Here is a 14,212-nt window from a genome sequence, read left to right as displayed (position 1 = left end):
TGAGTAATAAAAAATATTAGTTATTTTATGTTGTCTTAACATTTTTAGTGGCCTCTGAGTTTCTAGTACTCATTCATTTAACCATGCTGAACTCACGGAGAATAAAGGCTCTTTCTTTTGTACTCCTTTATTTCAGATATTGCCAGAACTGCTTCTCCATGGTGCACAACAAAACAGAAAATTCTGTGCGACTGCCACAAGGGAGCGCGTTCCGACAGTCGTGTCCAAACGTCGTGTGCAGTGGAAAGGCAGCTTATCTATGTTTTAACCAATCATGTTAAAAAACCTATATGTATGACATCGTTAATGACGTTATGTGAGAGTATAATTGTTACGGCCAACAAACGCTAGAGTGTTGAAGCTGGCTTCTGCTGCTGAAACGACAAACTATCTTCAGTAAACTTTCTTTTTAATTGAATCTCTGACTCCGGCTCTTCCTCATCTGACAGACTGGTCATTTTTGGGTTAAAACTGTTAGTTCCGCTACATTTCAACTACATGTGCAGCCCTACTGGAGACATTAGGGAGTACATAAAATCAACAAATTTACCAGACAAAGTGGTTAACAATGCTAACACACACACGCGCACACACACACAGTCATGTCACACATTCAATGGCACACAAAGAATGTGTAGGCTGACTGAAGAAAAACATGTTTTGAAACAGGGGTAGACGGCATTTTCTCAGCCTATTTTTCCTACGACACACTTCAGGACAGACAGAAAGAGGTAAGGGGATGACAGGTGAACAGACCTTTACAGAGACAGGCAGCCGGTTGTCTCTAAAGGCCTGGAAGCTGAAGCTACGAGGTTGCTGGGTGGCTTTCCTGACGGGCACCAGGTTTCCGGAACACTCCAAGTGCAGCGGCATCCCCTCCATCACCTGAGGGAGGAAAAACAAGGAGAAACACAGGCAGAGCAGTGAGTCAGAATGAGTCAGAGATACCAGCATTAACGTAGGAGTATACTTTACTGTCTATACACACACTCATGGGTACACAGCTGCATTTCAATATTTATGGCATTTGTAAATGTTAAAAAATGAGTTGAATAAGAACGCAACAACAAAAGTAAAGATACTCTGTCATCAAAAATCACTACATGGCATCAAACACTGAAATCAAACAATGAAACAGTAACGTATGATAAGTGGAGATTAAAATTAGAGAACAACCTACAATTTTATTAAATTTAAGGTCACTGCTAGGTCCTATTTGAAGTTATCTTATTCATTCATTCATTTTCCTTAATTATATAGGATTAATTAAATGATAAACCCCTTTAAACTAGCAGGCAATCTTCCCAATTTTCACAGAATTTGCAAGATGGTGGTCATAATAATATGACAACTCAACAACAGGTTGGATTAAGGCAAAAGGAGGACAAGGAGTACACTTTAGTGATAAAAAACAGTTTAATTTCTTTGGGACAAATGGAAACACTGTGGTTATCCTCAAACTGGAGAAAAACTGAACAAAAAGTGTGTAAAAAAGTCAATAAATGGCAGAAGTGAAATTCATGGTTTCAGCTTTGTTTTATGCAGCAGGAACCATGCGTTATTTACAGCCATATAACAGAATATATGTGAATGTCTACCAAAAGCTCCATCAGCAACATGCAATTTCTTTCTTGAAATCTTCATGCAATCACTTAGCAAATTTCATGCAGGACAATGAGTCCCAACACATAGCAAAACAGGAAAAGCAGTTCCTTAAAGCTGTAAATGTTGAAATAATGAAATGGCCAGCCAAAAGTCCTGATGTAAACCTGATTGAAAATCTTTTAGCTGTAAACTTTCTTTGCGGTAAAATCATTGCTGTTCTCTAATTGTAATCAGTTTTTTTAAACATGATAGTTTTTTGTTGAGGAGAATGGATATGACCTCAATATGGATATATTCAATATATCGTGATAATGATCATGCACAATATTGATATCAAAAATTGGCACTTAAAAATGAGTGAGCACAGATAACTCTTTAAAAAGAATGGTTACTGACAGAAAAACACTGTTCTACAGGTAGGGTATAGCTTCAGTTCAAATTCATTAAAGCTTTTTTAATACAATTTATTCATTTTTTTCTGAAACAGGCGTTCATAACTTGTCTCTTGATCTCCACTGTAGATAAAGAAGATTTTATGTCTAACCTCAATGTCTCTGCTGCGGGCAACCTCAGAGAAGTTCTCGTGCAGTTCAAGGGTTTTGTCTATTTTGTCGTCAGTCATGCAGTAACAGCGCAGGCGGCCCTCTCTGGCATCGTTCATCTTAGCAAATACCACAAATTTGGCCATGTATGGAACTGACATCAGCTCACGGTACAGCAGGTTGGCGAAGGTCACGGCCTCCGCCGTTCGTGGACAGTCTGCCAGCCAGAACCTGCGGCGACACAAGAGGACAGACGCATGTACAAAAGACACTGAAAACACAGGGTCACAAGAGACATTGTTAACTTGTTAATGTCTATTATTATACACTTGAGTCTGTTCTTTGGGCTGCAAAGAACCTGAGGGGCAAATTCACCAAAATTCAACTGTGACATTGATGGCATTGTTTACTTGCACACACTGACTATGCTATAGCAAATTCAATATTGTTTAAAGGTGCAGTGTGTAAGTTTGACACCCAATGGTTGAACAAGGTATTGCACTCCTGGATCAAAACAAAAGCAAGCGCAGGTTGCCAGATTGAGGACAGGAGCAAGTGATTTAAATCGCGTTCTATATAAAAGCAACGGCACCCGATAGAAGGAATATTTTTCATATCTAAAGGAGTTTTTGTCCTAACCAACACCTTGAATTGATATATTAGAAACGGCAGTCCCCCTTTATTTTGACGGTCCGTTTGTTGAACTTAAGTTACAGTGCATCTACATGCCAACTAATTCTCATTAGATTATAAGTAGACTTTTAGGTTGGGGTTAGGGTTAGTGTAAGTTGACATGCACTTGCAAAGTTTCTTATAGTCAGTTAAATGTCTGTTAGAGGAGCAGTATCAACAGATATTAAGCAGACAGCCAACTAATACTCAAATGGACCATCAAAATAAAGTGTTACTGAAACGGCTTCTATTTCTCACAGGTAAAAAACAGAAAACATGACAATGATCACCTCAGGTACACCTCATGTGTTTTATTCTGTGTTAAATGCTAACAATGTAAGTTTGAATGCCATTTTACATGACATTTATTGCCATATACTTACAGTAGATACCTCAGATCTTAAAAATAAAATAAACTGTTTGAAATTGAACTTTAAAACTAAACACATATCAGTGATTCAGCATGTACATTTAATAATGTTAAAGAGGGTTAATATGTATTAATTAGATTAAAAACGTTACCATTTCGTGAGTGAGGGCATATTCTGTGCTTCTGAATGGCTGTATTTAAATTTCTGTTGTGTTTTGTCTTGTGCAGCCAAATCGCTTATCACTGCGTATCTCGCCACAAAGCGTGTTGTTAGGACACATGGTTACAATGTAACATGCTCACCTAATGTTTACGTTCGTAATATTTATATCATTTGCTAATTAATAACCTCATGTGTAACTCTGAATTTGGGTCTCATTTTGGAGTCTGCTACTGTCCACTGAAGGTCGCATTTCGGTCAGACGCATGCTTTCAGAGCCTTTTTGAATAGGTGAATGAAATACACGGTTTTCCAGCAAGACAACCCTGAATATAAAATTCAGGGTGAAATAAAAATTGGCTAAAGTGGCATTGGGCAGGTTAAAATGACCAAAAAGAAAATAGCAATCTGGCACGGAAAACACATTTTAAAAGCAGAATACCTGACTTCAGCATTGTTTTTCAGATAAACAAGAATGTTCACTTAGCATGTTTCTTAAATATCTGCAAACATATGATGGTGTTTTTATGCTTTAGAAAAGTCAAAAACTTACATACAGCACCTTTAATGAATTAATGCTGCAATTGTAACAAGATACATATACCGAAATAGGAAATAAACAACAAAACAACATTCAGTATAATAACATAACATAATAAAGATAACAAAATAAAGATAATGCATAACTTTCACAAGTATATTTTACAATGCTAAAAATAATTTAATTAAATTAAATAAAAGGCAATGTGAATGAAAAGAAAATACTTATTAACTAAAAAAAGGTTTAACCAAATCAGTATAAAACAGATTGTAATTGCTTAACAAACAAGAGAAATAAATCAATAAATTAGCATGTTTTGTGTTAAAACACAATGTAAATTTATACCACTGTTTAATAAAATCATCCCGGGTGCCCTTGTGTGCTTTTGTCTCTCACCTTGCGGACACATTGGTGGTGAAGTTGGCACAGTTGTGGGAATACATGAGCTTGGTAGTGCCAGTGATGTCTTCCCACTGAGCAGGAGCAGTGCCACCTGCAGAAAGTTTACAGCTTTTTTTAAAATCCTTTTTTTTTTTTTCAACCAACACCATCTGGAATGAACTTGCTGAGTCTATCTTTATCCCAGTGTCCCTCTCCAGGCAGGACACCAGTCTGTTTCAGCCCTTATCCAAGCCGCTTGGCAGAAAAAAAAAGGCTGAAAAAGACTGGCGTTCAGGAAAAACTGCCATCCTCCAGAACACAGATATCATTTTCAGACAATGCTTTGCTTTGAAATGGATGAGAGCTGGACTGTACCAATAACACTGCAGAGGAGGCGGAGGCTGGTGGTGTCCCCCTCTCCAGCATCGCGTGGACTCTCCCTCCAGGATGGAGGTAATGGGATGCGCAGACCGATTGGGCGGTGGAATTTGCGCCGACGAGGCTCTACTGTCACAACGGGACTGAATGTGGCCTGGTTTCCTAACTGCCGAGTCAGCAGCTCATCGGGGATTGGCTGGGCCTGGGTGATGACAAGAGAAGAAACAAAAGATTCATTTATCAGTTATTAATGAGATTAATTCAAGTTTTTTATTTTTAAATCTCCTTTAAGTCTCCTTTATTTTTTGCACTGACCTTAAAACAGATTTTTAAAACTGACAATAATAATTATTACAGTTATTTATACTATATACATTCATTTTATTCTTCTATAAGTAATATCAGGGGCGAATCTAGGGGTGGGACCACAGGGAGACCAGCCCCCTTCTGAATTGGTTTGGCCCATGTTGTGCCCCTCTCCTCCAAGTCACTGCTGATTATTATAAAAGCTCAGACATAAAGATGTGCTTTAATCCATGTAGAACACCGGTGATCCCTGCTATTTCAGCTGTTTTTCTTGTATGAAGAGGGCTTTCACTCCTGTAGATCGACTGGCTTTTTCCGAAACAGAGATTAAAATTGTTACAATGTTGCTTGTCATGGTTTGCTTTTAAAGCAGAATGTTTTAGAATGGAATAAAATTGATAGTCATATGGTATATCAGATGGTCATATCATTTAGTCATAAACTAAACATGTCATTGGTTGATCAGAGCTACAAGGTTTTCCGTCATTCCGCTCATAGCTGTCATAATTTTGTTGCTTTAAATGACCATTTTGAGCTGTTATGTCAATGGTAAAGGTGCACTTCATGGCGAATAAATAGTGAAAGCAAAGACGGGTTCTGTGCTGTCATTTACCCTGCAACACAGACACTTTCTGTTCAGAATTATCACTATAAAAAGGTTACAAAACAATTGTGATGGCAAATCTGTCAAAATGATGGTCATCATTTACCCAAAAAACTTCGATTAACGTGACCTGATATCTGATCTCTATGACAAACACCACCTCCGCTTTTTTTAAATAGCTGCATCATGCATGACATTTACCACATGATAGCAGTGCATCAGGTTAGGACTGAACCTGACACTTGAACATGTTTGTCACAGTCAGAGATTAAGCCAGAATACAGAGTTAAATTTATTTTAATTTTGCGAACTAATATCCACACTATCCTGTTTGTGCAAAAACTTTATTAAAGAACAAGTGGACTAACTGACAATTTTTTAATTAAAGGGATACTTCACCCAAAATGAAAAATTACCCCAATTTAATCAAGTTTCTTTCTTCAGTTGAAAACAAAAGAAGATATTTTGAAGAAAGTTGAAAACCTGTAACCATTGACTTAGTAGGAAAAACAAATAATATGGAAGTCAATGGTTACAGATTTCTAGCTTTCTTTAAAATATTTTATTTTGTGTTCAACAGAAGAAAGTCTAAGATGTATGAAACAAATGAAGGCTGAGTAAATGATGGCAATTTTTAACTAATACAATGTTACAACACTCTCCCCAGTCTCCCATATTTGTTGAGGCAATTATTTTGTTTCTTACAGAAACGCTCCAGGTAAAATTATGATTTTCTGATATCTCTGCTATTTGCTGGTGGGATATCTCTGGTATTTGCAGATGTAAAATTAACTCAATTAAATAAATATATACTGTAATAGGACAAAAAGCAGTATATGTTCTAAACATATAGTGTAAGCACCAATTAATTAACTTGCCTTCCCACTGTAAACTGTGGCCCCACCTTGGCCCCCGCGTTTGAAAATTCCTAGATCTGCCATAGTAATATTAGTATACAAGTAATATGAATCACTTATTGATTGTTATTTTGACAAATTTTATTATACAAAATGATTTACATATATTAGTATTACTATAATGATAATAATAAAAGAATATATAATATATCAATAATAATAATAATAATAATAATAATAATAATAATAATAATAATAACAATTATTATTATATTAATAATTATAATAATTATTATTATTATTGTTGTTGTTGCTATTATTATACATATATTCACAATAATATTTTGAGAGGGGCTATGTTTAGGTACAGTGTGAATGGACATGACTTTTCTAGTCGTAATCATAAACTTTGTATGACATTAATAAATGTATGAAATTTGATTTTCTTTCTACATCCTAAAACCTCTTAAAATCTCACCTGTAGGCCTAGTCGGACCCTCTTAGTGACCGCTGTGTCAGGGAAAATGGCCTGGACCTGAGGCACCAGTTTACTTGCCAGCTGACCTCCCTCTGGACCAATGAGATCGCTCTCTTGCCGGACACGTGACACCACAGCAAAGTAGAGCGGGAAGTCTGTGGAGATGATGCGGCGGATTCTTTTCTTCTCCAGCTCTTCCTGACTTTCCAGATCTGATGAAGGCACCAAAAGAGAACAAGACCAAAAGGTCAGTTTTACATGAATAATTATTGCACAGTAGCAATGTAAAATAATATGCATTGTGTCTGCTTGAGCCTTCTGCATAACTGGAAGAGAAAATAAAACTCTAAAAGATTCATGAAAAGTTCCTCTCAATAGAACACATGATGTACAGTACCTTCATCCATTCCATTGAGGATGGTCTCCAGAACGTCATCGCCATAGCGATTCCGATGCTCTTTCCATACCGAGCCGTTCTCACTTCGCAGAACCACCAGTTCCCGATCGCCTCGGCTCAGTGATGCAAAGTGAGGGATCTCCACTATCACTGGCCTGAAGAGGAGGATTGAAAGGTCAAAATCTAGTTAATATTGTATTACATTTACTTAGCAGGAAGAAAGGGCATCTTTCATTCTGTCTTCCTCAGGCTGAATCTAAAGTAATCCTGATACTTCTGAAAACATTTAAAAAATTTTAGCCTGTCAGATTTTTCCAGTAACTGCTCATTCGAGCTAAAAAGTCATCATCAAATTTATTACACATGCTTAAAACACAATAAAGATGATAGAAAGGATACAAAGGCATTTAAAGACATTAAAAAAGGGTTTTAAAAATCTTCTATTTTGTATATATTTTTTACTCTGTTTTATTTATTATTTTTTAATCACTACCACAGATCAACATTTATATCCAAACAGTAAACTTCTATCCCAGTACTGCTGTGCATATTTGAATGTTTAGTAACACTGAGTCATTTAAAGATGCCATAGCATAGTGTCTGTATATACCTAGGTATAGTTGAATAATAAGAGCTCATTACATGGAAATGCCCCAAACACCATTGTTAAATTCTTCTTCTATAAATCTTGTTTGTACAAAATACTACAGAAAAATATCTGACTCAGAACATAACACTAAAAAGAATTTCCCTACATGTAAACTGTGGCTTGGAGAAATTACCTCAATGTTACATTTGGAGCGAATTAGATACTATTTGAAAAGAAAACTTGAACAATTTAACAAAATTTGGAATCCTTTTATCGGTTACCTTGAAAACACCTTGTGGAATAATGCATTATTTCTTTGTAACAAGTTTGCTTGTTTTGTGGGTGTTTTTTTTATTTATTATTATGATTTTCATATTGTTTTTCCTTTTTTAATTTTTATTTGCTTTGACTATGTTATATGTGGACAAAATATGTAAAACAGAAAATCCTTTTCTTTTCAAATCTGTGTCCTCAATAAAACTTATTTCAAGAGTTCACACTTTGATAATGCTTGACTATTTTAGCAGGTTTGGCATGCTGTCCTGGGAGAGAATCCTGAGCTTGGAGATAGATGAGCCCATGGCTCCCGCCTGTTCAATAAGCATTAGGAGGTATACGAGAGTTCTCGATAACTTCCTAAGAATAGACCGCTAACTGTACGTGGTAGGTGCTTGTGACTTTAACTTTCGTTGCATGTTTTTTGTGTGAGAGGAAACCGGAGTACACGGGGAAAACCCACGCGAACACCGGGAGAACATGCAAACTCCGCACAGAGAGTGTCGATTGGCTCAGCTAGTGTTTGAACCAATGACCCTTGCTGTGGGGTAACAGTGCTAGCCACTGAGCCACCGTGTCGCCCGAACTTAGAATTGAGGAGGAGGGAGAAGGGATGAATGGGTGGGGGGATGGGGGGTTCCAAAACGAAGATGAGGAATGAAGTTTAGGCTGGGTATTTATATTAATTTGGAATGATCCGATTGGCTAGTTAGTGATTAATGATAGGGATCAGCTGTAGTCAATCCCATCACATGCTCCTCTCGAAATTAGTTTATGAAACTTCACTTGACAAAAAGAACATTACACTGACTGTTATGTAACACTCAGAACACCCTCCTCAGCATTGGCCACAACATTTCCTAGTGAGATAACAACAATGCAAAAAATGCAACAACAAAAAAGTTTTAACAGCTTATTATATTTCCTATGTATGTTGGACTTTTATTTTAAAAGATGAGGCAGGCCGAACCAGAGCTTTTTAGGTAGAGTTAATTCAACAGGCATCTCATCTCGTCTCATCTCATCACAGTCATCATGGTTAAGACTGGTTAATACGAGAAAGATTGAGTTTGGCTCTTATGGTGTTTTTTCTGGAGAGGACAGCAATTAACTTCATAAAACAAAGTTTGAGTCTTTGGTCAACCCTAAGTGTATATATGTCAGTTCCTTTTGTTGGGGAAAATTATAATGTAGCCTATAGTTCATTCACACACATAACATAGGAGCAAACGATGTTGCTTACAGAGCTCACTTGCACCTAGCTAACGTGATATCCGGCAGCTCTGTTGAATCGACTGTCATTTCACAAGTTTTCTAATCAAACAAAAAAATTGCCGACTGATTTATGATTATTTTGTTTGTGTGTGTTTCAGAATCACCCGGTGTGAGTGTCAGTGACTCAAATGAGCCACGCTGAGCAGTGCAGAACTCATTTATATACATGACCCTTCTGAGTAAGGCAAAATCAGTGCATTTCATCATATAGCCACTTCCTATGGTTGTAAATGGACATATAAAACAATTTTTGGAAGAATTTTTGCTCTTACCTATGTTACATACCTCCTACGTAGGTATCAAATTGAAATTTAAACATATTGTATTCAATGCTATATACGTATGTCACTGTACAGTACACAACATCCAATATGATCATACAAGGTTTATTAAACAAAGCCTTTTACAAAGTTTTTTTAGAAATTGTGTGTTTAAATCGAGATCTTTTAATTAATCATGCAGCTTTAACACACAAACGGCATTCTTACCCTAGAAACTGCATGCTGGAAGGCCCTAGAGAGATAATACGAGATGCAAGTCCCTCTCCCTCCACCAGAGGAGGAGGAGTGGTGAGTTTCTGTGGTTTGACCAGACGGCAGGTGATGCGTGTCGGGGCAGCGCAGGTGCGCGGTGGGATGATCACACGCAGACCATTATGTCTGCTGCCCCTCATTGACCCGCCTCTCGCATCCACCATGAAGCTGACCAGAAACCTGTCAAACAAGCACCTGGTGAGCAAATTCAGACTTCTGAAGTATACATTTTTTTTTTGTAAACTTCAAAAGAACTTTCTCCTAGATGCTTGATGATGGTGAAGACAGGTATAAAAATAAGCATTTATGACCAACAGATAAATACAATGAAGATAAAAGCAGTGAGAAGCCTTTAGCAAGTTTGTAACATCTGGAATAGGGATGTAACTTTCCATAAATTCCCAAGATCGTTCATTATTTAAAGTAATTCATTATTTATTAACCATATAAAGCAAAATGTGTCTACGTCAGTGTCATGTGCAAATAACACTCACAACGCAAACATCCTAATCCAAAAGAAAGGTTTTTACTGTTTTTTAAAAAACATGCAATTATTAACATCAACTAAAATATCCACTCACTTTTGGAATAAACCCTTTTTTGGACAAAGCTATTAGCCTACTTCAGTCCACAATATTAACAGGGGCGGACTTAACCAATAAGAAAAAGTAAGCAGCCACTTAGAGCCCCAGGAAATTTGGGGGCCCTGACCAATGCCAAGAATTGCCTAAATTAATCATATCTCATTTATAAATTTTCTATCATACGTTGTAAAATCTGTCTATAACCATTAAGATTTTAATGTTATTACTTCTTTTCAAAACCAGGGCCACATAGTGGAACATTCCTTACGTACTGCATGCAAATATTAAATTTAATCACAGATATGGCTTAACTGTAAACTTTTTATTATTTGTGAATTTATTGTATTTAATTTTTAGATAAGGGTTAATTTTTAAATAAAGGTTCCACTTAAAATGTATTTTTAACATGCAGTTTATTTAGAAAAAAAATCTACAGAGAGAAAACATATATCTATAGAGAAAGAGAATGTTTCGAGTTTTAATGCTTGGGCTCTACCCATGGAATTGCTTAGGGCCCCCAAATCACTAAGTCCACCCTTGAATATTAATATATTACATGTTCATGAGCTAAATGTACCAGTTGAGTCAAATTATATGCCAATCCATTTCAGATAATAAATCATCCGGAAATGCTCTCCACAATGGATTTGGCACAATGCAACCACCCGGATGCTAAACTGATGCTTTGTTTTATATCTTAAAGGATAGCAGCACAAAGTTTTTAATAAATGAATGTATAAATCACTTTATTTTCACCTTACATCTATTGTAGTTTTGCATATGCTCCTCAAAACTATGCACATTAGTTACGTCCATGCTTAATCAACCATCAATGAGGTCAATCAGTAATCGATAAATCGCTTGCATCCCTAGTGTGGTTACTGTCACTTTAAGGTGTTTTGATTGACGATGAATAATCTGCTCATTGGATTTGGTTAGGCTGCAGGTGAAACATGTGCACTGACCCAGTGTGGATGGGGCTGGCCACTGGGCTAACGTTGTCTGAGGTCTCTGTGGCAGGACTACTGGGGATTAGAGAGTCCTCGTCATACTCCTTTGGCAAAGGGACAGGTGTGTGCTGCAGACACGCAGGAGTGACAGATCACACAGACGCAAGACACACACACAAACAGAGATACAATGAGAGCTTCATGAGATGACAACTCTGTTCAGGTCATGGCAGCTGGTCAGGCGTTTACTTTTGCGCAGTCATTAAAAAGCTTGACCAGTGGATCTCAAGCAGGGGTCTAGGGTTCATTATAGCTGAAAACTTTCAAAATGGCCTCAAGATTGATTAAAAAAAATGAAAAATACAAAACATGCATTACAATAATCAAACAACTTTAAATCCAGTTGGTCAGAGATACGTTTCTAAAGATACTCTTATGATACTGTATTTTAAAGATTCTATACAACATTTTCTCTCTCTCTCATTCTCAACATTCATCTCTTCTCTTTCTATCTGATGAAGGCAAGAATGCAATAAAAATAGTAATAAAAATAATAATAATATAAAAAGTAATAAAATAATTAAGGGGTTTTAATCTTTTAGGTGCCACAGAGCCCTAAATATATTGATACAATTTATCAAGCCAAAACAACAACAACAACAATAAAAATAATAATAATAACACAATATGGGTCTAAAATACTTGGGTCTAAAATAATGGGTCTAAAATACTTTATTTAAACTTTAACATATTTTCTTTATATATGTTTAATTATATAAGTTTCTATTGAGTTACATTTTAAATAATTAAAAAGGTTGACCAGTGGATCTTAAGCAGGGGTCCTGGGCTCATTAGGGCCAAAACTTTCAAAAGGGCCTCAAGATTCATTTAAAAACAAAATAAAAATACAAAACAAGCATTACAATAATCAATCAACTTTAAATCCAAATGGTCAGAGATGTGGCCAATGCTTCTATATGTCATTTTCTCTCTCTTCTCTTCCAATTCTATCTGATGAAGGCAATAAAAAAGTAATAAGATAAAATAATATAAAAAGTAATAAAATAATCAGGGGTTTTTAATCTTTTAGGTGCCGCAGAGCTCCAAATATAACCATCGCCAATTTAAAACTTCTATATCAAGACAAAATAATAATAATAATAACAATAAAAAAATGTTAATAACACAATAAATGGGTCTAAAATACATTATTTAAACTTTATTATATTTATTTAATATATATTAGTTTCTATTAAGTTACATTTTTTCTACTAATTATAGCCAAATTACCATTTTAAAAAAATAAATAAGTGAATACAACAAATACTTCATTTAAAAAATAATATATATTTTCTTAGAATATATTGATCATTGAATTAATATTAATTCAATCTTTCAATTCAATCTCTACATTAATTAATTTAATAAAAACAATTCCAGAGACCCAGAAAAACATTTTTATTTTTGGGTAAACTATCCCTTTCAGACCATGTTCCAGAAAGGCACCTTGTAAATGTCTTAGTGTAAACTTCCAATTAGCAATATGCATGGCTAAGGCAAAATTTTTTGCTAAGGCAAAATTATCAATATATTTAGACACAACGGCCATTTTAGTTCATCCGATTCACCTATAGGGAATGCATAATATAAAATAAAATAAAATAAAATAAAAGTGTTGATAATGAGACCAGCAGGGGGTGCTCAACCTGTGGTCTGTGTGAGTCCTAACGCCCCATTATATTGATATACTGCTCAGTGAGTGCCGTCTTACGGATGAGACGTTAAACCGAGGTCCTGACTCTCTGTGGTCGTTAAAAAATCCTAGGATGACCTTCGAAAAAGAACAGGGCCAAATCCTGGCCAAATTTGCCCACTGGCCTCTGTCCATCATGGCCTCCTAACCATCCCCATATCATAATTGGCTTCATCACTTTCCACCAATCAGCTGGTGTGTGGTGTGTGGTCTGGCACAATACGGCTGACGTCGCTTCATCCAGGTGGATGCTGCAAACTGGTGGTGGATGAGGAGATTCCCCCCACTGTGTAAAGTGCTTTGAGTGTCCAGAAAAGCGCTATATAAATATAAGGAATTATTATTATTATTATTATTATTATTATTATTATTATATTTATTGTTGTTGTGAACAGTAGGTGCTGTCAAAACTGTTGAGAATTGCTGCCAGAAACCAAGCAATGAAACTAAATTCACCAGACCAATATTTTTCAGCAAGGAACATTTCTTATTAGAGCACATAACACAGACAACAACAATACCTGGTCCAACATGACAGTTTCAGGTGACACGCATGGAATTCTAGGAATTGCAGGTGAGTACGGTCTAGAGAGAATGATGGAAATAGTTATAATCTCACTCATCACTTTATTTTAAAGAGAGAAAAAAGTGTTAATTCTAGTTCTAGCATCTTAGCCAAAAGGCTTTGAATTGATTGTGCTCTAAAGTTGTGACCTACGTGGTGCCCATCCCGCTCTCAAAGTCTCTCAGGGTTTTCTTAGGCGACAGAAAATCATCATCCTGGTCTTTCAGGTCATCCAGCTTCAAATAGCGAGCCCCGTCCATCCCGAGGAGTTCATCACCTACATACAGCACAAAATATATGTCACACACACTGATACGGGAGACTGGCAGGAATAAAAAACAGGATGGAAGAGAATCTTAAAAGTTATTTCAGCATTCGCAAATCCACCATCATTCC

General features: G+C 36.2%; 1 protein-coding gene across 5 annotated transcripts in view; it reads right to left on the bottom strand.

Moving 5' to 3' along the window:
- Positions 1 to 14,212, bottom strand: part of ank1b (ankyrin 1, erythrocytic b) — a 126,495-nt gene that overhangs the window by 24,124 nt on the left and 88,159 nt on the right. For all 5 annotated transcript variants that reach the window (XM_056446356.1, XM_056446352.1, XM_056446354.1 and 2 more), the window contains 10 exons: positions 13,970 to 14,093; positions 13,773 to 13,836; positions 11,514 to 11,626; positions 9,920 to 10,144; positions 7,292 to 7,446; positions 6,895 to 7,106; positions 4,647 to 4,851; positions 4,287 to 4,383; positions 2,150 to 2,378; positions 757 to 885 (listed from right to left, as the gene is read on the bottom strand). In XM_056446356.1, coding sequence (XP_056302331.1) covers positions 757 to 885; positions 2,150 to 2,378; positions 4,287 to 4,383; positions 4,647 to 4,851; positions 6,895 to 7,106; positions 7,292 to 7,446; positions 9,920 to 10,144; positions 11,514 to 11,626; positions 13,773 to 13,836; positions 13,970 to 14,093 — 1,553 coding nt within the window. The remainder of the gene's footprint in view (positions 1 to 756; positions 886 to 2,149; positions 2,379 to 4,286; positions 4,384 to 4,646; positions 4,852 to 6,894; positions 7,107 to 7,291; positions 7,447 to 9,919; positions 10,145 to 11,513; positions 11,627 to 13,772; positions 13,837 to 13,969; positions 14,094 to 14,212) is intronic.

This window comes from Danio aesculapii, chromosome 21, assembly GCF_903798145.1.
Source record: "Danio aesculapii chromosome 21, fDanAes4.1, whole genome shotgun sequence".
NCBI classification, from domain to species: Eukaryota; Metazoa; Chordata; class Actinopteri; order Cypriniformes; family Danionidae; genus Danio; species Danio aesculapii.
The sequence above is the reverse complement of the archived record's forward strand: the minus strand, read 5'-3'. Positions and strand labels throughout refer to the sequence as shown.